This window comes from Dipteris shenzhenensis, chromosome 3 (genome assembly GCF_047967505.1).
Source record: "Dipteris shenzhenensis isolate YYH24624 ecotype China chromosome 3, Dip_SZ_1.0, whole genome shotgun sequence".
Classification (NCBI taxonomy): domain Eukaryota; kingdom Viridiplantae; phylum Streptophyta; class Polypodiopsida; order Gleicheniales; family Dipteridaceae; genus Dipteris; species Dipteris shenzhenensis.
This window is the reverse complement of record NC_141598.1, coordinates 13,168,441-13,193,139: the sequence shown is the minus strand read 5'-3', so window position 1 is coordinate 13,193,139 and position 24,699 is coordinate 13,168,441. Positions and strand designations below refer to the sequence as shown.

At 46.2% G+C, this 24,699-nt stretch overlaps 1 protein-coding gene across 2 annotated transcripts in view; it reads right to left on the bottom strand.

The window, feature by feature from the left end:
- Nucleotides 1-24,054, bottom strand: part of LOC147903387 (uncharacterized) — a 37,395-nt gene extending 13,341 nt beyond the window's left edge. Inside the window, exons 1-2 of one of the 2 annotated variants that reach the window (XM_087373108.1) lie at nucleotides 23,648-24,054; nucleotides 7,442-8,384 (exon numbers count right to left, since the gene is read on the bottom strand). In XM_087373108.1, coding sequence (XP_087229234.1) covers nucleotides 7,442-8,319 — 878 coding nt within the window. In that variant the 5' untranslated portion in view covers nucleotides 8,320-8,384; nucleotides 23,648-24,054. Of the gene's footprint in view, nucleotides 1-7,441; nucleotides 8,385-21,468; nucleotides 21,562-23,647 lie in introns of those variants that run through there. The other variant, XM_087373107.1, reaches the window with a different exon arrangement.
- Nucleotides 24,055-24,699: the final 645 nt, after the last annotated feature.

Here is a 24,699-nt window from a genome sequence, read left to right as displayed (position 1 = left end):
CTAAGTCAATCTCGCCCATCCGCTGCCCTGCCCCTCGTAGATGCGCTAGGGCGTCAAGCCTCGTTTTTGTCTCCATAGGTAGTCTGCTCCAACGGCCAAAGAACCCTGCTGGACCACTGTCCCATTGTGCCCAACCAATGTGAGTCCGTTGTCCGAGCATACGTCCCTCCTGATCTCTGATCTCTGGGTGCCACATAAGGGACTGGCGCTCAAAGTCCTCTCCGCATCTGATCGGAGCACGGATGAGACCCCCTGCCAATCTCTGTCATACCCTGTGAAGACTCCTCATCAGGGGGGAACCCTTCCCCGTAAGGGAGGCCTCTAAGAAGATCCATCTATGTGAAGGCTGCCTCTGTCCCCCAACGCGTGGAGTGTTCCTCAGAAGCCCTCGCTCTAAGAGGAGCTTCCAAGGCTCTGCACCTGGGGTGAGGCCACGAACCACCAACTTGCCCAAAAGGGCCCTGCTCTGCATCTCCGGATCAATGATACCCAAGCGTGCGGCATGATCACTGTCTGCCAAGCTACTTGGGCCTTGGTGTTCCTCATGCTGTCTGAACTTGCCCAAAGGAAGTTCCGTACCAACTGTCGGAGCTGCCCAATGCATCCTCTGTGAAAACACCAACAGGAGGCGATATACCAGGCCGTGGCAAGAAGGACCTCATTTGCCACTAAGGCGTGACCTACTAGGGAGAGTTTGGCCGAGCTCCAATAGAGAAGCTTGCGCCGAACACTCTCAAGGACCGGACAATCTGCTGCTCTGCTGTAATGTCAATATCCACTTGGCATCCGATATATCTCGCTGTCTGGCTCCACAGTATCCATCTGAAGCCAAAGTCACTCCCCCACTCACAGATCTAATGTGTCTCCTCAAAGCCTGTGAAGAAACCTATAGATTTCTTCCAGTTGATCCGTGCCCCCGAGGCCTCACAGTAAATAGCCAAGGCGCCTCTGACTCTCTCCAAACTCGTTGTGGTTCCCTCAACATACAAGGCCGTGTCATCTGCAAACTCCGAGTCAAGTAGCTCCTCCTCCTGTCTGATTGGGAGCCTCAACCCTGTGAGACCCACCACCTGTGATCTCAAATAGTAGCCCAAAGCCTCTGCCACAAACAAGAAGAGGAAGGGAGCAAGTGGGCAGCCCTGGCGGACCGAGTGAGAGAGAGGAAAGGCCTCGCCTATGTGTCCTCCGATAAGCATCTGACTAGAGCTCCCTGCATATAGCGCTGAAATTCCTCTGACCCATCTGTCTAAGAAACCCAATCTCCTCATAGTGCCCTCTAAGAAAGACTACTTCACCCTATCGTAGGCCTTCTCAAAGTCCAAGAGAAGGATGGCCAGCGACTATGACTCCTCCCTGGACCAATCCACTGCCTCCCATAACGTGAAGATGTTGTCCAGGATGCTGCGCTCTTGGACAAACCCGTCTGTGTGTCATGGATGATGTCGGTAAGATGGAGCCGTAACCGCAAACTCAAGACCTTGGCGAGGATCTTGTACGCAGTATCAAGCAGAGTGATCGGCCTCCACTGTCGGATGTTTGACCTATCTCCCCCTTTCGGAAGCAAATAAATCCACCCCCCGCTCAAAGACTGACGGAGAAGGCCTGTGTCAAAAATCTCCTCACAAGCTAGACGGAAACAGGTAGAGATAATCTCCCAGAAGTTCAGGAAGAAGGCCGGAGTCAAGCCATCCTCACCCGAGCACTTTTGGGTCAGGAGAGCCTTGAGGGCTTCCCAGAGCTCCTCATCTGTGAAAGGCTCCTCAAGTCTACTGCATAAGTCCTGCGAGACTACTGTCGGAACGTGATCCCAAACTAGCTCTCGGGCCACAAGACCAGTTGGGGTCATCCTCTCCGTCTGAAAGAGCTGGCTGTAAAAACTAGTGGTCATGTCCAAAATCTCATGCGGGTCAATGTGCATGATGCCCTGCGAGTCCCGTAGACGTTGTAGCTGTGTGCCTGCCGATCAGGGCCCAGTGGTCTGAAAGAACTACTTCGTCATCCTGTCCCCCTGCTGCGCCCATCGGGCCTAGGAGGAATGATAGGAGAACTCATCCCGCCGCACCTCCGTGTCCTGAAGCTCAAGATGAGCGCTCTCAAATCTGTCACTAAGCCACTGAGAAACTGGATCCTGCTCCCTAAGCCTCTCGATGGAGGCAAGGTCTCTCCTCAAAGCCCGCTCACGCTCCTGAAGGGTCCTCCTCCGCCTAAGGGCATGAGCCTACAGCTCCTCACTGCTCCTCTAAATCGCATCGACCACCCACACAGCCCAGCCCTCACATGGTGCCGTCTCTGACTGCTCCCAAATCCCTGCCATGGCCTGTTGAATCTCCTCGTCCTGCAGGAGGTCCTCTGAAATGTAGACCCCCTTCTGGAGGAGACCTCAGTGGGGCTGATCCAAGTGAAGTACCGCTGGAGAGTGGTATGACATCGTGGTACCTGCCAGAATCCCCATATATCCGCCTCTGTGTAGTGTCCAGTCCCCAACATAGAAACGGTCTAATCTCTCTAGCAATCCATCGCGTCTCCTCTGTCCAAAGGAGAAGAGAAGGCTGCCAGGTGTCCTCTTGAAATCTGGCTCTCTCCACGGGTCTCTGCCACTAATCATGAAAATGAACTACTCCCAGAAACTCCAGGTTGTTGAAGTCACCTCCAACAATCCAAGGGTCTACATCCGGAAGACACTCTGACAGCCTCCTCCAAAAGGTCGGGCGGTGCTGTCTACACGCTGGGGCATACACGTTCAAGATCCCAACCCTGGACTCTCCCGTCCGAACTCCCATCCCAACTGCCCGTCTTGGAATGAGCACTTCCTAATCGTAGACCTATGAAGCCAAAGTCTGTGAGACTGAGATGTTGACCCCTTCGCTCCATCCTACCGCAAGGGACCACTCCTCTAGACCTCTCCCTGGAAGAAGGTGATGGTGTCGTCTGATGTCTAAAGCTGAAAACATGTGCTCTTGAATCATAAGGATGTCCACTGCCCGTCCTACCACTGCCCTCTGCAACTCCTGCCGGAGTATCAGGTACTGCGGCTGGCTACGAGCACGATCGTGGAGCCCGTGTTCGTTCCAACTCACTATGATCCAACTCATGAGGACGGGGGAGTAGGAAACAAGGCTCTCCTGTGCGTGGGTGCCTGTCCCAGAAAGACTGCCTTGTGTGATTTTGCCGAGGGTTTAGAGAGCGAGTAGTCAGTGTCTGTGCGTCGCCGTACTAGGGTGGATACCGGCTCAATACCGATCTTCCGTGTCCACTTCATCATGAAGGAGGCTTTCACCCCAAACAGCTCCACACACTTCTAGAAGGGCTAGAAGTGTGCATGCTTCGCCTTTGCCTCCAGCGGCAATCTGATAACTCCTATCACCAAACCACACACCGGCTCCTCGCACGTGAAGCTCAACTGAAAGTTCACCTCCGCACCATGGGCGTACCAAATGTCTAGTCCATGTGGCCCCATCCACTCGTCCATCATGAGTGTAATCTGATTCCCCAAAATAGCATCGAACACCTCCGAGGACCATTTCTCCAACCCTGTGGAGGCAAACGAAAATCTCCAAATGGGGTGTGTCGGAGATCCCACTGCACTAATCAAACCCCCCTTTCGGGGCTGAAGGACCATGAGCGTTGCCTCCAACGGTAGAGGATATGAGTCCGGAATCTCCAGATAGTTCCAGGGTCCTAACCTCCAGAAGTCCCGCGGTAAGGGATGCCCAAGCTGGAGGTTGGGAGCCGCTGACTGGGAAGACGAGCCTCGTCCCTCAGGATCCCTCCCTGAACGGACCTGCTGCTGCGATGAGGAAGCAGAAGGGGGAGTCATCGTTCCCTTGCCAACTGATAGGGGTGTCGAAGCGGAAGAACCTGTTGCTGAAGTGGAGAGGGGGACGGTGAGAGAGGGAGCGATAGGAACGCGGGGGGTAGAGGGAGGGGGGCGGGTGGTGAGGGTGACCATAGAAGGGGAGGCTAAGGGGGAGAGAGGGGCGGAGGGAACCCTGGAGAGGGAGGGGGAAGTGCAGAGCAAGAGGGGGAAGGGGAGGCTAAGGGGGGGAGAAGAAGGGATAAGGACAACCTCAAGCCCCCCTGCTGATCAGGCTCGCCAGGGCTCTAGATCGGCTCCTCCGCGACCCCCGTCGGGCTAGCGTCTACGGCTTCCTCCATCGCCGCATCTGAAGCTCCTGGGGCTCACTGCAGCTCCAAGGGTGGGTGCGGAGGCTGAACCTCCGAAGCTAGAGGACCATCTGGATGGGCATTCGCCCCTACCGCTAGAGGAGGTGGCTCCTGCTGTTCCTCCTTTGAGGCCTCTCGGTCAACCCTGTCCCTCTCTCTGCGATTGGCCCCCTGCCTACGACGCTTGCCAACTTGCTTGCTTGGTTTCTTTTTCTTTTTAACCTGGGTCCAGTCCCCTTCTGAGGGGTAACCCAAGGGTTCTGAGACTCCTGCTGCTCTTGCCTGAGAGGACGCTGGGCTTGGGCCTGCTGACTCTGTCTACTTTGCGGAGGGAGGGGGGAGGCGCACGAGAAAGGCCACGGGGGCAATCTCTGGCGAGGTGACCCATCTGTTTGCACCGAAGACACTGGCCTGGTAACCCAAAAATCTCCATCCTCTGGCGAAGTGTGCCCCTCTCAAGGGTCTCGAAAAGAATCGACTCTGGGAGGGACTCTGGGCTCTCAACCACCAGTCTGATCCTGGGGACTCCATCATCTGCTAGAATTGAGGCGGCCGACTCTAACGGGGACTCCAGCACTGTGCCAAATGCCCGACCAATGGAAGGGAGGATGGCTCGATACTCCTTGGGGAGCCCTGGGAAGCGGAGTGTAACCGGAAAACGTGGAACATCATGGTGTGTCGTATCCATGTCCTCCATTGTGAACCCATGATACCAAGGAAAGAGGTAAACAAGATGTGGGCCAAGGAGGATGGGACTCTACTCCACAAGTGTCGAGGCAGTGTCGAGGGAGCTCAACTGAATGAGAAAAACGCCTCGTCCATAGATGGTGACCTCCTGGATGTAGTCTCCCTCTAATGCCAAGCTCACCTGGATCCACTCTCGCACCTATCTCCGTGTAGGCGTGAGGCCCACAATTCTGCCCACAAGCGCCTTGTCTTGTAGGGACTGAACTGCCCGCTGTACCTGTTGCTTGTCAACTGGGGAAAGAAGAACCTTAACGGCCATGGGGTTCAAGGGTGCTGCCAATCAGCCCCTCTGGCCAAACCAAGGGTCACCACCAAGGTTTTATTTCGCCTTAACAAGCGCAAATGCTCCCGCTGCAGGGAGGAAGAAGAAAAAAGAAGAAAAGCACCAGAGGGGGAGGCAAAGACGAGGCGGGGTGAAGGGGAGGTAAGGACAGAAGAGGGCAAGGAGGGAAGAAGGCGGAGAACGGGGGGGGGGGGGGGGGGGGGGGGGGGGGGGGGGCGAGAAGGCGAGGAGGGAGAGAAGGCGGAAAGGAAAGGGCAAAGAGGAGGCGAGAGAGGGGAGCCGGCAGGGGGGGAGGACAAGAGAAGGTGGAGAAGGTGGAGGGGGGAGGTGGTAGGGGCGGCAGGAGTGGGCAGAGGGTGGGAGGAGATGGGGAGGGGAGGGCGGAGAAGGTAGAGGAGGAGGTCGGGGGAGGAGGAGGCGGAAGAGACGGGGGAGAAGGGGAGCGATGGTGGAGGAGGAGGCGAGGGAGGCTGCGGGAAGGAGGAGATGGCGAGGAGGAGGCAGCAGGAGCAGCCAGGTGCAGCAGTCCTTCACCAAGACCTAGTTAGTATCATCCTCATGTCCTTTTAAATCTGTCACATTTACCATTCTACCCTATGGAAGAAGACCTTAATGAGCCCTGGTTCCACACATCACGAAAGAACATATATCCGAAATTTATTGTATTATATATACCTAGATGAATCCAGGAACATTCCCAAACTCATCCTCTAAAAACACAATATAGTGCAGTTTCAATCTCACAATAGTCACTCATAAGATTGAAAACCATAAACTCCATCACGAATAGCAGGGACTAGCTACTATGACATCCCACTGACGTCATCAGCGCCCAACAGTGGGGGTAGACCATAGTATAAAAATATGCTCTCGCACATACAAATCCACACACCCACACATACTTGAGCATCCATTTCTTGTATTATATATTCTACATGTTGCACAAGGTTATGGGCTTCTACATGTTACATGAGGACACACCCAACTCATCATGTACAAGCAAACCAGGAATTCCAGAGCACACTATACCTATTCCCGAGTCTCTGTCCAGTGTTGTATGATATGTTCTACGTGTTGCACAAGGATATGGGCTTTTACATGTGGACACACCAAACTCATCATGTACAAGCAAAACAGGAAGTGCAGAGCACTCCGGAGTGGCTGTCCAGTGTCCAATGTACTTTTATTGTGCAGAAAAATTCCTGGCTTCTCTCTACGTGCATGTTTAAAAACTTTAATTGCAGAACATACATGAGTCCTTCCATAGTGTAACAGTCATGTCAGGTAAAAGCAGATGCACTGAATCCAACACCTAACTAGAGTTTTGGCAGCTATCTACCTATACTTATTACTTGGTAGACTATATTTTCATCACACAGACAGCGTGTACTTGAATAGATACTGTTTACACTTGTCTGAAGGTTCGGGTTCAGGATGCATGGTGGCTGGCTCTTCGTCAATCCTTTTTCATACACGTTCTCACAGCTACTAATATTTGACAATTGATCTAGGAATAGTTTGCCCCTATAAATTTAGGATAAGAACTAACAATTCAATTTGTAATTCCCTTCGTTGCTTGCTCCACAATATTTAAATCCCTGAAAGGTTGCCCAGTTGAGCTGCTGCTCTCCCATCTTTACTTTAGTAACGGGTCCCAATTCTTTTGCTCTCTTTTTCATCTCTTCATGTCTATCATGCAGAGTTTTGAAGCTCTTCTATTTTCGAATTTGAGAATGTGGCGACAAATTACACTATGTAATGTGCATATTCAAATGCTAATTTCCAGCTAGGACAACCCGTACACATCTTATAATCAAAGTTACAACTACTCAATAATCCAGCCCCTACTAAACATATAGGTAGGTAGATACAGGAACCTGTCCACCATCAGCATGTCAAAGCGGTATTAGTTAGCATCATATTTCAAAATGTCCCATTCTCTATAAATCTGGACTTTGGTCTGGTTTCATATTATATTTGTCTTGCAATCCACGGCAAAGCTCAGTTGCGTGGGAGAGGAGTGATAGGAGGAAGTGAGACCTTTGCTTGGGCCTGAGAAGGAATTTATTAGAAGTCAATAACACCCACAGGATCAGGAAAACTTCCTCAGTAAGCAGACCAATATCAATGGCCAACCATCCAAATACAAGGATACACCAGCATGACACTGAGTACACAAATTTGATATATGAACTTTCATTGCTAGATAAAAATCTGACATGTCTTTCCAAAAAAAAAAGAACTTACCTTTCAGAAATGCTCTCCATTTCTTGAACACGCTTCTCAAGAGTCACAATCGTCTCTCTTGCAGTGATAAGACTATCTATGCTTGACCTTAAAACTCCAAAATCGTGTCTCACTTTTGAAAGCTCCTGCTCATTTTCAGCAGCACGCTGCCTTTGCCTTGAGGTTTCTTGTTCCATATCCTCAAGCTTTGACTGCATTTCTTTCAGAACACCACTTGTGCCAATTGCCACTTTCTCCATTTCTTGCACCCTAGTCCACATACTTTCCAGCTGTAAAGTCTTCTTCCGGACCTCATCTTGACTGGATTTTGTCCTCTCTTTCTCAGCATCCATCTCTGCCTCTGCAATAATTGCCCTCTTCAGTAGCACTTCCATTACATCTGTAACCTGCATGACTGCTCTGGCAATGCGCTCAATGTACTCGCCATCCTCCTGATCTTGAGAGCCGTGCTTCTCAGTACTTTCAGCTCCCGGACTTGTGTCAGTGCTAAGACCTGATAGCTCTGGATAGGAAGGCTTCATATCCTTCTTCCATTGTGTCATCGGCACTCCTCGCTTGTCTACCAGGCCGACTCCTTCCTGCCGTTTAATACCACATGAAGTATGTGCAAACCGTGGGATAGCCATAATCCTTGCCTTTGATTTAAGATAGGAGAGAAGAGTATCAGCTGTTTTAACCCTTCGCCTTAGAAGATCTACCTCTCTTTTGCCGCTCTTTTCAGCAGTAGCAAGAGAAGCTTTCAGTTCAAGCAATTCTGACTCAAGAAGAGCCTCTCTAGCCTGACTCCGTAGTATGTCATGTTGCCATAGCTTCTCCAAATGCTTGATCTGAGTTCGCAAAACCCCTGTCTCATTTTCAGCACTTGCCACACTCTCCATGATCCTTACAAGCCACAAACCTTGTACTACATGAGCTCTTACAGAAGACTTTGAGATCAGAACACCTGGCGTATCACAGAGTATTAAAAAGTAAGCTTCTGTCTTTTTTTAAAGCACCAAGTCCAAGCATGTAGCAATTAATAGGATAAGAACCTTGATGCTGTGGTAACATTCCCTTTTCCTGAATGAAATGAATCCTCCACAGCCCCCCCCCCCCCCCCCCCTCACACACACACACGTGTGTGTGTGTGTGTGTGTGTTGGGGGTGGTTTGGGGGGGGGGGGGGGGGGAGAGAGAAAAGGGGGGGACTGTGTGTGTGTGTGTGTGTGTGTGTGTGTTGGAAGAAAAGAGTCTCTCAGTAACTGGCTGAAACAAAACCCATGTATATGACAATGGGCCAGAGAAACAACATCTTTTGGCTGAAACAAAACCCATGTATATGACAATGGGCCAGAGAAACAACATCTCCTTTTGTATAGATGGCTACAAGTCAAGAAACCAGAGAGTTTAATTGGGAATTAAAACTTCCTCTACATAAAAATGGGAGAATTGCAATGATTTTAATGGTGGAAAGGAGACAACATGCTACCAATCCTCTTAGTGAAAACAGGAACACTTGACAGTTAAAAGATTGTGCCAGTAACATATTCCAATGATAGTAAGACAAGGATTAGAAAATGGGAGGCAGGTGAGATATGAGAGGCAGATGATGGGGAAATGGGACAACAAAAGTCAACCAAGATTTGATGACTACATAAACTCAGAATTTCCCACAGCAACCCCCAGTCGACCGTTTTGAGCGGACTGGGTCGGTCACCCAATTGGGTCTAACAGCAACAATCACGAGAATCCAAGTTCACAATCACCACCAAAAATACCTGGAAACCATGAAGGCATCCATAGGCTTGTGATGTGCTGCACAAGCAACAGTCTAGGAGATAGATTCCTAGTTCAGCATAGAGCAAATAGGGCTCATCTGAAATGGCTGTTATTAAATGTTATTCAAAGTTATGGGTACAAGGTACAGCAGGCCCCTTTTATAGGCATAGGCATGCACACATCAACTTACCATTTTGCTTAGGGGATGGCTGTCCTAAGATGCCACGTGGCAGTAGCAGACCATCCTACTAAAAGTAGGACTATTTACAAAGCCAATTAAAGGTTAATTAGGCCAAAAATTAACTAAGTAAATTGGCCATTGTTACAGTCCACCCTGCCCAAATGAAATTTTTCCTCAAATTTGCATTGCTGCTGTAACAAGGCATTACAACAACAGAATGAGGAAATGAAGCTAATATCTGGCCATAAAATGCATGTAACAGTGAATCCAGTGATTATTTTCTGCTGCAGCTGTCAACAGTCCCAACTAGCGCATGCTAAACTGTAACATGGCTCTTTCTCGCTGCTATGTTTTTTTATCATTATTTTTACTTTCTTGAGATTTCATTTTTACTGACCACACGTGTGTATCCTTCTATGTGAGTTCTTGTGTCAGGATTTCACATCCCGTCCAGGCATCTTCTGCTACCATGTGAGTACCATGTGCACATCTTCATCGGCAGTTCAGAGTACTCTCTTTACATGCCTGATCACCATGCATTGCTATCTCCAATATAGCACTTGTCACCTTCAGTGTGACCCTTTCCAGACATCAAAGCTCTTACCGCCTTCAGTGCGGCTGTATCACCTTCAGTGTGATCTACCATCTCCAATACGGTCTATACTCTACCATCTCCAGCATGGCATGTCTCTGTGATCTACAGTATGGCCTATGTTTACCATCTTCAATATGGTCTTTTGATACCGTCTTCAGCACGGTCTCTCTCTTTGCCATCTTCAGCATGGCCATCGATCTTCGGTATCCATCATAGTCACATCCAATGACAGGATGTTGGAAGCTAGTGTATATGGTGGACTTCACACCAGTGAAGTTAGGAATCAAATGACTATCTTACCAGATCACCCTCCCCCTAGTATTAAATTACCAACATGCCGTACGAGACTAATGACGCTTCGCACATCCACAAGGGTTCTCCATACCCGATTGTGCTACTCCTAATACCTTCAATGGCTTTGGGGGTGATCCTTGGTGTGTTAGGCTATGATGCTTAGTCAATGGGGCAGATCTAGATCACATAGTCTTGTGAGTTGGAAATGTCTCAAAAACCAGTCCATGAGTATCTACTTTCTAGGGCTTTCCGAGAGCTAAAAGATAGTTCCAATTTGGTAGAATTCTGAGTTTTCTAGAGCTAAATTTGAGCCATTTAAGTTCAAGGGTTAATTGAGTCCTAGGCCCCTAGATTAATTAATTATTGTCTATGGGTAGAGTGGTATAAAATAAAAAGTTAAATTATTTTATTTTCTTGATTTTCTAGTATTTAAGCTTTATTCTATTTAGAGTCTAACTTTTCTGCTTTGGCTTTTTCTCCAAGCTTTTCTTATTCTTGTAAAGCTTTTTCTATTCTCAACCCTAGCTTTTGAGTTTAGGGAGGACTAGGAGCTCAAGCTCTGAATGAATCCTAGAAGAAGGCTGGCCCTTAATTTATAGAAGAGCTCTCATTGAACTTGCTACTTCACCACACGAACCAGAATGAATTTTAGATAGACAAGAAAAAAGAACAAGACATACCATATACCAAGAATGTATGGTTAAGTGGAAAGATAGACCTGAAGAGAGTTCAACGTGGGAAAGGGTAAGAAATCTCCAGAGTAGGTTTCCCAATTTTATTTTCGAACGCTTCAGCCTCTCCTGCCTGCTGCACATCCATCGCATATTTTCACCCGCACCTCCTGTTGCTGCACATCACCTATTCCTCCCACCTCTCTTGTTGCTATTCATCACACCATTCCCAGCCATCCTTGCCAAAAAATTTTGGGGTATTGTCTCAAGATCGGGCCTCCGACCTTCCTTTGTGCCTTCCACTCCGGCTCCTTCTATAGCTAGTGCAGCTGTTACAGCCACCTCTCGATGTACTCACTCTTCTACTACTACTCCAGCCCCCCCTCCCACACCCGACCAGGCCAGATGGGATGGTAGAGATGCCCAAGCACATTCTATCATTGCTTTTACAGTCAAGAGATACATCATTCCTCACATTCGGTCTTCTAACACATCGAAGGCTGCGTGGGACATCTTGGCTAACCTTTACCAGGTTCGCTCTTACATAGGCAATCGGAGAATGTCAAGATGGAAGAGGGGGACAGCATGGATGCATACATCAAAAAAATCAAGGATTTTCAAGAGCAGCTCATTAATGTGGATAAAATTATTCTAGATGCTCAGGTAGTGTCCACGACACTTAATGGACTTCATGAGTCCTACCAAGGGGTTGCTACTACATTGAGGTTGGTTGCCATGGGCTACCAGCTTGTTTCCCTTTTCTTGCAGGAGGAGCAGAGTCACTGTCTCTCAAGTTGCAAATCGGTCTTTTGTCGCTAATCACAAAAATAAGGGAAAGAACGGGCAAAATTACAGCAAACCAAAGCCTTTTGGAGGCTCATCTACTACTAGACACTCATCTAATTCTACCCCGTCTGATGCAAAGAAGAAAAACAGCAAACGCTATAATTATTGCAAGAAGCTAGGACATGACATTTTTGAATGTCGCAATCGCATCGCTTCTGAAAACAAAAAACAGCAAAAGGGATTTGTTGTCACTACTATTGCTGCTGCCCCCGATCATGGTCATGAGGCAACCACCATTGCTCACCACGGGTGGGCTTTCACGGTGACATGCCAATACCATCCACAAAAGCATGCTACATCCTTGTCTGTCTTAGATTCCAAGTCACATTGGTGCTTCGACAATGGTGCTTCCAAGCACATCACTTCTTGCAGATCACTCTTTCAAACATTGGGGGCTGCTCCACATGGTGGCACAGTGACATGTGCCAACAATACATCATATCCCATGAAAGGGATTGGCCAGGTCGAGGTCACTTCAGTTTCAGGTGATACGGTCACGCTCATGGACGTTTTGTTTGTCCCAAGTATCAAGAAGAACCTCATCTCCATTGCAGCCTATCCTTGAATGGATTTCGAGTTCTCTTTGATGGTTATCGATGTGCCATGTATGACAACCGGTACGATGAAAGCATAGTACTTAAATGACACGACCCCGCAAGATCTGACCCTATCACTGACCTAGAATCTTGTCCTCAATCCAACTAGAATCATAACGCAGGTGCCTCGAACCTCCCGACCACCCCCGAGTCCGTGGCTAAAGCTCGACTCATCCATGGATGCGTCAATTTTACGAGCAAAAATGTATGAGCAGGTTTATCCGAGCGTGTTTTTCAAGAGATTTTTAAAATGTTTTTCTTTAGGAAACATGGTTTTTACACTTTTATTTTCACTAGAACTAGATCCCTTTATCATAAAAATATACAGACTAGTCACTCATTCATTTTTACACAACATAATTTTCTTATTTAGAGACATCCCTTTGTACCCCTGTTATTACCTTAAAAAAGTGTTGATTCCTTTAAGAAACATTCCTCACAATCACTCTCAATATAATAATACTATGCATATATAATTACTTATTAACACATTTATATCATATGGCAATATCTTGTTAGTGTTTTTATAGCATATTTATGGACATGTTTCTAAAGAAGTTTAAATTACTATAAATAAGTATTAACTTGGGCTTATATATCACTCTCATAAAATACATGTAATATTTAATACTATATATGAAAGATTTTCCAAAATATAACTCCATGGATGTGCTCAAATGGGGTGTTCCGATCAAATTGAGTGGTTGAATGACTATATTTGGACATTGGATATGAAAGTTATGTCACTTTTAAAAGTGCTGTCCAAGGTAGTTTCGCCAGCGAAACTACCTTGGGAGACTTGCTTCAAAGGGGTTTCGCTGGCGAAACTACCTGGATGGCTTGCTTCAATGAGTTTTCTTTGAAGAAACTCTTTCATGAAGATAGGTTGAGAGAAGGTTTTCAATGTCACCCCCTATTAAGTAAAAGTTGTAAGAAGGATCATAAGGGAATTTTTATAGAGAAGTCTACTCTACATGTGGGTTTCTTCAAAAGCCATCCCATTATGCTCTCACCATTCCTACAGATTCACCTAAAGATTTTTGTATAAAATAGGCATTGCTATAATACTTTGCATATTTCTAAGTGAAACTATGTTTTCTTCTGATCGATTTTTGCCATATTTATGCATAGTTGGAAGTTTTTTTTTTCCTTCGCTCGGACGCTCGGAAGATTTCGCTCAGAAAATGCTCGTCCCCCTCATCCATAGACCCGTATCTAACCCAGGCGTCCCATACCACCTGAGCCCGTCCAAAGCACCTTCGATACACCACCTATGATCCTCCATGTAGATGGCCACAGTCCTGGCCTGGGTCCAAGCCCCATCCATCAGTTGAGGAGAGCTCAACTGAACTACACAATAGCACTGGCCCTCCCTCTATATAGAAGGAGACCCACTATAGATAGCACAATGCTATGAATAGCTCCATATAAAGCGAGCACTATATATGAATCAATCTCTATATATAGCAATCTCGGCTATAAATAGCCATCCAACCCTATGCTATCCCGTAACCCACGTTCACCTGCTATCCAACCCTAGGTACACCATGCACATGACATACTCCCCTTCCTCTAAGAACTCACTCCTGAGTTCACCAAAAAGCCCGAAAACTCTCTATGAAGATGAGTCAATGCCAATAACTATACTCTGACTATCAGTTTGAGTGTGCTATACTTTCCATGAGATTCAAATCAAAGAGAATCTAAGGCCAAAGCCACAAGCTTTGATAACCAACCCAAGGACAGTAAATCTCTCAATCTCAACAAGGTTACGTATCATCGAGCATTCTCCTCAAGGAATTAAGTAACGCCTAAATCCACAAAGTTAGTTCCGTTGACATATCCGTACACAAGCATGGTAAAATCCGTACCTGAAGGTAAATGATTCTATCAACCTTATCTATTGAGTTCTAACTCAGAATTCGCGAAAAATATTCATCATGCTGAATACCCTTGAACTCAAAATTCTTAGGTTGAGATAAAGGAATCATTGTTCAAACAACCCCATCAATTGAGCCCCTCAAGGTCAATTTCTGGGTTGCAACTCTATCAACCCTAATGTCTTGAATTACTTAGTATTCAGAAAATCCCTCAACGGAATACCCTTGTAATTCAAATTCTTGGGTTCAAATACATGACAGACTGTCCATCGCATAACAATTAGGTATCCGTTCATAACTCATGATGGGAGAATCTTCATGGAAGTATCAATGGGCAAAATTCTGACCAAAGATATGGTCCCTTGATCTATCCTCGAAATGCCCCTACATGAGGATAATCAGTAAAAATTCAGTTGGCTATATCTAGTCAATGGTACTATTCTAGACATGTATATAGTCAACCATCATAGGAATAACATCCTATGTGATCCAAAGACTACGGAAATATACAATCCGAAATCTCTTAAAACAAGATATATCCTGTATAAACTTGTGCACAGTAAACCGCTCCTATCACAAGATCATCCAGTTCTTAGGATCCATGAGAGCAGATATAGAAGGTGTCTATCCTTGATCACATGACTTCAATTATTCCCCCACTACCTGGCCCATCCCACACGCCCAAGGTGGGAGATAGTATCTTCCATGCGTGCATATTATATCAATACATTTAATTGGGTGTAACAACCTTGGCCTCATTTCCACACAAATCGAAACCCATTTCCACATAAATTGAAACCGAATCCCCACAGTCAAGATAGGATGACTCACCTCCTTGGACCTTTCCCAATTTTATAATGGTCCAATCATATCGCCCCTGTCTCTGATGCCCGAATCTCCTAGACAAGCCTTCTCTAGCTTATGAACACCCTCTCTTTCCTCCCGCTTCCCAACTACAACAAATCTAGGTTTCTAGGGTAGGAATCTCATCCTTGAGAACCTAGAGCAAATTCTTTCCCTAACCAGCCCACTCTTCCCCACACAGCCAATCACATCAACAACCCAAGCGTGGGAAGTTATAGGTAAGAAACAACACATGCTCATATCTCTTACTGAAACATCAAATCTTCTCATCACCTACCCTTCTCAGGGAGTCTCGATTTCCAAACACATAGCAACCGAGAGAGAGCACACAGCCTATGGACGTCTATTTCTTCCACAACTCTCCCAATCATAAGCGTGCATCATCAACCAACAATTCAGCCCATACATGAGTGGAAATTCAGATTTGCAAGAGCAATCTCAAAAAACGTACCTCGAGGACATCTTTTATGCATACCTCGCGTTGGATTCAATTGTGATAGGACAGCTCTGATACCAAATGGCACGACCCCGCAAGATCTGACCCTATCAATGACCTAGACTCTCGTCCTCAATCCAACCAGAATCATAACACAGGTGCCTCAATCCTCCCGACCACCCCTGAGCACATGGGCTACAGCTCGACTCATCCATAGGCCCGTATCTAACCCAAGCGTCCCATACCACATGAGCCCATCCAGAGGACCTTCGATACACCACCTATGATCCGCCATGTAGATGGCCAGAGTCCCGGCCTCGGTCCAAGTCCCATCCATCAATTGAGGAGCGCTCAACTGAACTACACAATAGCACTGGCCCTCCCTCTATATAGAAGAAAACCCGCTATAGATAGCACAATGCTATGAATACCTCCCTCCATATAAAGCGAGCACTATATATGAATCAATCTCTATATGTAGCAATCTCGGATAAATATAGCCATCCAGCCCTGTGCTATCCCGTAACTCACGTTCACCTGCTATCCAACCCTAGGTACACCATGCACATGACATACTGGGTCACTTCCTTCTGAGCTATATCATCTTGATGTTTATAACAAACAGCTTGCTATAGAGGCAAATTTGGTGGCTGAATCTGTAATTTCAGATTCACACTTATGGCATGCGAGGTTGGGTCACCTCAACTACTGAAGCTTGGTTAACATGCATTCACAGGACATGGTATCCCACCCATGCATGCACCAGTTAAACATGTTTGTGAGGTATGCTTGTTGGGCAAAATGCACCGTTTCTCATTTCAAAAGGATGGGACAGTTGGTACATCCAGGAAGCTTCACCTTGTGCATAGTGATGTGAGCGGGCCGATGCGGACAGCATCTCTTGGGGGCTACCTTTACTTTTGTACCTTTGTGGATGACCACACCAGATTCACTTGGATATATGGCATGAAGGCCAAATCTGATGTGTTCTCATGCTTTAGACATTGGCTTGCCATGGCTGAAAACGAATCTGGGAACAAGCTCCTTACCCTACGCACTAGCAGAGGGGGAGGGGTACATGTCCTGTGAATTCTCTAATTTTTTGGCAGCTCGGGGTATTATTCATCAATATATTGTGCCTTATAATCCACAGCTGAGAGCCTTATACTCACAATTTTCATTGTGAAGTAAAATCTGACCCGAGGGGGGGGGGGGGGTCTAGCCGAGCAAGAAGTTAGTCATCATTTCTACCGGTGAATTGTAAAACGTGACCAAACATCGTCAGTGAATTGTGTTGGAGATTGGATTGTATTAGTATCAGAGCAAGGCTTGCTCTTTTCTTCAACACAGCATGGTCCTACCATGGTCTGGACCCTTCCCGGCCATCAACTACAAGCGCAGTTAGGATGAAGAGTCAGAAGGCTAAGAGTGTAACGTTGACGCTTGTTTGTGTATCTCTATGGGAGCTGCGAATAGCTTGCGGTGGAATGGAAAAGTGGAGTTAACTGGAATGAACCGATTGATCGAGCACTAGACTGTGCCAATCCTCAACAGGATTTGGAAAGATATGATTGCATAAGTGCATGGCAGACTGTCATTCGGGTTATGCGTACAAACATGTCATTGTGGGTATTGGGTTCCAAACATATGCAATAGCCGATGAACCAATTGCTGGAGCTGTGCACTAGCGATTGGAGTTTAAGGCACATACGTTACCAGAGATATATATAGACGCAAAAAAGTTGCCACACTGGAAAAAATCCCGCTAAAGTTAATCGGTAAGAACGCAAGCTCGCGATGTGGTCTAGTAACCCAACATAGTAAAGTAAATCTATTGATGATTGTAGCAAATCGTACAGCAATTCAACTAAAAGGGCGCTAATCATCAATTCTTATCTATGGTGACGTAGCTGGCTCTGATATCTTTGTCAAAGGACACCCCCATCATCACACTTTGACATTCTCTTGTAGGTTGGGGCCATGTGTTGCATCAGACCACAGTCAGGGTTTGGCCCACACCTGCAACAAGCCCTTTTTTTGGGGGGGGAAGGGGGGGGTCCTAGAAGACAGCAGACCTGAGTGCTTTACTGCCCAAAAATGGCAGGTCCAAAATGCTAAGTCAGGGAGATTCTAGTGTCTAAGAAGAGTTGGGAGATTATGCCTTGAGCACGAGCAGACAGAAAGTTTTGGCACGAGGGGGAAATTTTGCCAAAGCAAACTCTAAGATGCAATATACCTCTTGTTGAGGCATTCTTCAACTTGGACTGAAAAGATTGTGTGATTTGGGCTGACGAGTTATAGACCAGGGTTGCACTGATGACCTCACAGGATCCTGCTAGTTCAACTCATGAGGGGATTGAAGACACTGATAAGGTCCGGCAAGAAGAAGGCATGCAGCCTGATAAAGAAAACTCCTATAGGCAGTTGCTTGTGCAGCTAGAACAGGCAAAAAGGGATCCTTTGTTTTGCATATTAGAACATCCCCTTCCAAAGGAAGGGCCAAGGAAGGAGCAACCCAGAAGGAGATTAGCAGGAATAGTCATCTTCTCTTCTTCCTCAGATGATGCATCCAGGAAGAGTAAGAAGCCTCGCCATGAGGGCAAGAAAAAGAGGAAAAGAGATGATCATGAAGAGAGATCTCATTCGAAGAAGAAGAGGACCAGGTATCATTATAGATCCTCAAGTCCTTCTTCCTCTTCTTCCAGTTCTACCTCTTCATCTTCATCTACTTCCTGAGTCACTTGTGTCCAAGGCTAAAAAGAAAGGGGTGATTAAGCACAAGCGAGCTGCAGCAAAGGCCTGTAAGCTTAAAGAGTTTGAAGAAGGTGGTAAATCTGTCAAATTTGTCACCTTTAATGGCCAGTATGGTCATACAGAGAAGGCTATGTAGTTTATCAGGCAGTTTGATGCCGCATTTGGTATAGAAAACTTTTTGGAGCCTTCCAAATTGCGAGAGAATTTGTATCCAAATAAAACGAGATAGAAACCCTAGTGTCATTATTTGGATTGGCACATGTACCACGGAAATAACAAAGACGGACCTAGAAGGCATAGCACCCAAGCTAGAGCATGGTCAGCTTGCATTTGACAGAGACAGCCAATGCATGGTGGAATGCCAAAACTATAGATGGCTCAGCGCCAAAGAAATGGAAGGGTCTTCAAGAAAGCCATCTATAAACAGTTTATGCCCAAACAATTCAGAGACTATATCCTCCTTGGTTGGGAGAGCTTGCATATGGATGCAAGGGACACAGTGGCTGCCTATAATCAGAAGTTTTGGGATGCCTATTTGCAGGTCGCTCCCTTTAAAAAGATCTCCAAGAGAACCCAACTCAGGAGGTACAAGGCTGGTCTCAATCCGAGGATACAGGCTGTGGTTAATACCCAACGTCTAAAAGGCATACATAATATAATGCACTCAGCCAATCATATGCACATGCAAGACCCTACCACTCTACCATCTTCGGAGGCAAGGACAAGAACCAGGTAGTTTTGAGGATGTGCAAGGCAACCTGATTTTTCCATGTCTAAAAGAAAGAGTTCCCTAAGGCTGAGAAAAAGGGATTTCAGCCAAAGAAGCCGAGGGGTACTGAGCTTACAAGGGCAAGTCCCAGTTTATACCTGAACAGATTGCTGTTTTTTGCAAAGAGGGGAATTGTTTCTGATGCGGCATGTGGCTGCCCAGTGCCCTGAGAGGCCTTCGTTCTCAAAGGAGCAGAAACAGCCACAAGGACCTCCGAGGCCAATGGCGGGAGGAGTCCTGCATGTTTTGGGATGAGTTAGTGACCCTGAAGCGAGAGAGCTATGCCTTCAAAGACTAGCAGGCACTCATTTTGTTTGACCCAGGGGCAACATATAATTTTATATCAAAGGACTTAGCTCTTAGACTAGGTGTTAAGACTAAAGACTTGGGCAAGGCCCTAGATGCCGATCTCATGTTTCATGGGGCCACTATGCAGATGGATTTCCTCCTACTGGGCATGGGATGCACCCTTATCTTGCAAGGCTTCTCTTTGATACCCTAACTACTCACCACCTCAATTCAAAACTTGTTATCATGTGCAGGACATGATACAAAGAGCCCGCCCATGTGGATTTTTTATATGAATCCTAGCACTACAACGCCAATAAGGAAAGATGTCACTGAGAATGTAAAAGGTGAGGCATGCTTCTTGCATTACAAATATCAATTCATTGTTTTGGCCTTTGGATGGAGGTGGATGGTGAATGGATCAAAGGCCTAGGATGCTCAATGGTGGGAGACTTAAGGGAGGCACCTTTGGTGGGTCCAAACTGGCAAACTTTGACAAATAGGAGGGGTATTGAAGAGGGAGAAGGCGCCTTTAGTTATGGATGATGGATCGTATCTTCAGTCCTTACGAGCATTTCACTAGTACCTTCTTTGATGACATCATAGCCTTTTCCAAGTCTGAAGAACACAAGGAACACTGTATTATTGTCTTTCAAGAGCTGCGTAATCATCAGCTCTATGCCAATAGCAAGAAGAGTGAATTTTTCATGAAAGAGATCCATTATTTGGGACATACCATTTCCAAGAATGAAATTCAAATGGATCTTGCCGAAATTCAAGCCATTTAAGAATGACCTGAGCTAAAAAGTGTTCATGAAGCACACATCTTTCTGGGTCTGTTCTCGTACAACAGAAGGTTTATCAGGCATATTGCTGATATAGCTGCTCCACTTCAAGACTTGACCAAAAAGAATGCAGCCTTCAGGTGGCATGAGGCACAAAAGACAGCATTTAATACTCAAAAGCAAGTTGACGACAGAACTAATTCTTGTAGTCCCCAATTTATACAAGTTTTTTGATGTGGATTGTGATGCTTGCAGCGAATGTGTTGGGGCTGCACTCCATCAGGATGGCCATGTAGTGGCTTATGAAAGCTGGAGACTACATGATGCTGAGAAGTACCTGGGAATCTTTGAGAAAAAATTGCTAGCTATGATTCATTAATACATGGAAGCACTATCTATTGGATACGTCTTGACACAGACTAAGCTCTCAGATAAGCACATGAAATGGGCAAATATGCTGTCAATGTATCATTTTCAGATTGTCCATACACTCGAAGCTTAGAATAGAGTAGCCGATGCCTTGTCTAGAGGACCCCAGTCAATAATGTGACCATTGCTTATCATAGGGATCTTGAAGAAATGAGAGAACAGTATGTCAGCAACCCAGACTTTGGAGAGATAATGCAACAAATGCAAGAGGGGTAATCAACAAGTCAAAATTCCATAAAAGATGGCTATTTCATGAAGGATGGTTGCCTATATATCACCCGATATATGAGCCAAAAGATTTTAGAGGAACGCCATGCACCTCCATATGCTGAGCATAGGGGAATTGCAGCTACTACTCAAGCTTTGGAGGTTATTTTATTGTCCAGCCATGTGTAAAGACATACACAAGGTTGTTACAAAATGCCTTACTTGTCAAAAGGTCAAGTATGATAGATGGAAGGCACCTGGCCTATTGATGCCTCTTCCTGTGCCTCAGTCACCATGGGAAAGCATAGCAATGGACTTCATTTTTTATTTGTCATGATCAAAGACTGGAAATGATGAGATATAGACTGTTATTGACAGATTCAGCAAGTAGGCTCATTTCATTCCAATACGGAAGACAATCCAGGCAAATCATATGGCTAAAGTTTTCCTAGCTCAAATTTTCACGCACCATGGAATGCCTAAGTCCATTGTTGACAAAGACCCCAAGATGACTAGCCTATTATGAAGAGCCTTATTTGATAATATGGGGACGAAACTGAATTTTTCTTCTTCTTTCCATTCCCAAACAGATGGTCCAAGTGAAATAGCAATTCAACAATGCCTGATCTTTCGAAATGCTACCTGGCTGACCAAAAATCAGATTGGGAAAAGTACCTTCCACTAGTGGAGTTTGCATACAATAATATAGTTCGTACGTCCACAAGTAAAGGTCCGTTTGAGGTCATATATGGAAAAGTGATTCTACCACCAATCTTGAGAACCAAAGACGAGATATTGCAGCTGAACAGTATGGTAGAGACTCCAAACGGCATTCAGCCAATGCAGACAGCAGTCTTTAGGAGGAAAAAAAGAACACTGAATAAGTCCATTGCTAGCGACAAAGATCCCAGGATGACCAGCCTATTCTGAAGAGCCTTATTTGATAATATGGGGACGAATCAGAATTTTTCTTCTTCTTTCCATTCCCAAACAGATGATCAAAGTGAAGTAGCAATTCAACAATGCTAGATCTTTTGAAATGCTACGTGGCTGACCAAAAATCAGATTGGGAAAACTACCTTACACTCGTGAAGTTTGCATACAATAATACAGTTCTTACGTCCACAAGTAAAGCTCCATTGGAGGTCATATATGGAAAAGTGATTCTGCCATCAATCCTGAGGACCAAAGACGAGATATTTGCAGCTGATCAGTATGCCAAAGACTCCAAACAACATTCAGCCAAGTGCGGACAGCAATAGAGAGGTCTCAGGAGAGAAAAAAGAACACTGCAAATACGCATGGAAGGAAGCTAGACCTCAACAGGGGCGATTGGATACTTTTGAAATTTAAGAAAGCCAGGCTTCATAACCTTAAGGGCAAAGAGAGAGTGTATGCCAAACTGTCTACCACCCTTTCCGAGTCACAGATGCAATTAATGATGTGGCATACAGATTACAATTGCCAGACCAATGGAAAATTCATAATGCTATTCATCTGGTACGCAAGGTGTAAAGTTCAAGAATTATTCGGCCCCCTTGTCCTCCTGTGTTGAGGCTCGCATGTGGGGAGTTGACCCATCTATTCCAACATAGCTGCCCTGCCATAGCAGTCCTAGGCAGAGCATGACTGTCGTCTTTGGACTGAACACAGGTGACAGCAGTTGCTCCTAAGTTAGCTCAAACTCGCTCTGGTAGCATTCAAGCCATGGCCGCAAGAAAGAAAAAGAGATGGCTCTCCATCCCCCCCCCTCTATTCACACCAGAATGAGTTGCAAAAGAAGTGCATCAACTCTGGAAAAACAATACATAAGTGGACAGATTGGATGCCAGGATAAGGGCCCTGTATAGCTGTCTCTAAAGATGCATGGGCTACGAGGTGATGCCAGGCCCATGTCACCTGCCTCAAGTTCCATACAAGAGTATGGCCTGCTATGCTCAGAGCTAATAGCTACCCAGGCATCTCTTCTTGAGACACGGGCTACAACCAGATTCCTTTTCAACAGCAAGCCTCCAAGAGCTGCACGGCTCCTCAAACTTCTGGGAGCTGCTGCATGGAACTCTATAGAGGCAGCAAAGTCACCTCGAAGTAAGCACCCAAGATGCACGGCTTGGTTGGACACCCATGGGCAGAACCTTGAGATGACCATCTCCTTCTGCCACCAAATTGTGTTTACTAAACTGGGTGCACAGCACTCACAATGCCACCACTTGTTCTCCCAGGTCATTATGAAATACCACCTGATGTGGCCCCACGGCTAAAAAGTCGTTTCAGCCCATTTAATTTTCATCCCTTCCCAGAACAACGCTCTGCATTTTTAAACATTCTGGCATCAGGGTATTGTAAAATAGTCGATGTACCATGTTGTAGTGACCCCACAATGTTGCTGGACGCTCTCTCGTAAAGAACCTTAAGGAATTCCCGCAGGATTGACACCCTAAACGCTTGAAGGCACTATGGAATTTATTTATGATGACCAGGTGCGATTTTTAAAATGCGGATACCGTATGCCCGCCGACAAAATTCTCTTTTAGTTCACCTTGGCAATACGTCTCTCTCTCTCTCTCTCTCTCTCTCTCTCCAACACACACACACACACACACACACACACAGAGCAGCCGTCAGGTATGATTACGAACAAATAAGCGACTGTCTTGATCCATATGGATATAAAATAAAACTTACAGGAAAATGTTAAATTTCGGGTTTTACCACCAGCAGAATTATATTCGCTTTGCGAATTCCAAAAGGAGATGAAAGAAGCAACGCTCAGACTTGGGGTACAATCATCACGTAAAAGGATGAAAGACCCACGCGACAAAACGGGAGAGAAGAACGAAGCCGCAGTACTGACCGGCGGCCCGCGAATCAGTTGTGCGAAAAAAACAGCAACTGCGCCGGCAAAAGGAAGACGTCCATGGAAGCCGACGGAGCACGCTGCATGATCACCAAGGAAGGAGGGGAAGGAAGGAAGGAAGGAAGGAAGGAAGGAGGGGCAAAAGGGAGGAAAGGAAAGAGCTAAGGATGGCAAATTCGGAATTGTTGTGAAGGGAAAGGGATCTGGAGCGCCATAGCCATAGCCATAACCATTGAAGCTTTGAGCCCTGGCTCTATATAATATATTTCGCTCTTCTTCTTCTTCCCTCTTTTACCTCCTTGTATCCCATTGCCAACCTTACCTTTTATTTCATTTCCCCCACAAGCCACTTCTCCCTTTGCTTGGACTAGTCTCTTCACATCATCGCCTCCCCACCAATTAAGAACACCTCCTCACCTTCCTCGCTCACACAGATGAATCGGCCAGCTACCCAACTCGTTTTCCCGGCCCAACGGCAAGTTGCCAAGTGGTCGGAGATGGAGGAGCTGCAATGTAGACTAGGACAGAGATCTGGCCACTCTGCAGGCTGAACACTCACCTATGGTTCCTTTACCCTCCTACTTCCTTTCAATGCCTTTTGTGTGCTCTCAGCTCCTCTTCATGCAAGCCCAGCTCTTCCAACTGGTCCCCACATAGAGAAAGTTTTCAGTAATTCCAAGGTAACAAGTGTGGACTCTAAAACAAGCATGTTTTTTAGTGTGGTTTTACTTATCTTTGTAATCACTTGTCAAGGCTCTAAAGTGTGTCATAACAACACCATGCAAAAGGATTAAAGTGAAGGGGGAGGGTGAAGGGGCAAGGGAATGAGGAGGATTAAAAAAGATTAGGGCGAAAAAAGGGAGCCACATGGGCTAGGAGGGGGGAAGGGGGCTAGGAGGGGGGCGGGGGGGAGGCAGGTAGGGGAATGAGGAGGATTAAAGGGGATTATGGTTAGGTGAAAGATTAGGGCTTCCCTTTACCCTCCCTCTCATTCACACTATTGCTCCATGGTTTGTTTCACATAACTCCCAATTCAAGCTACGACTCCC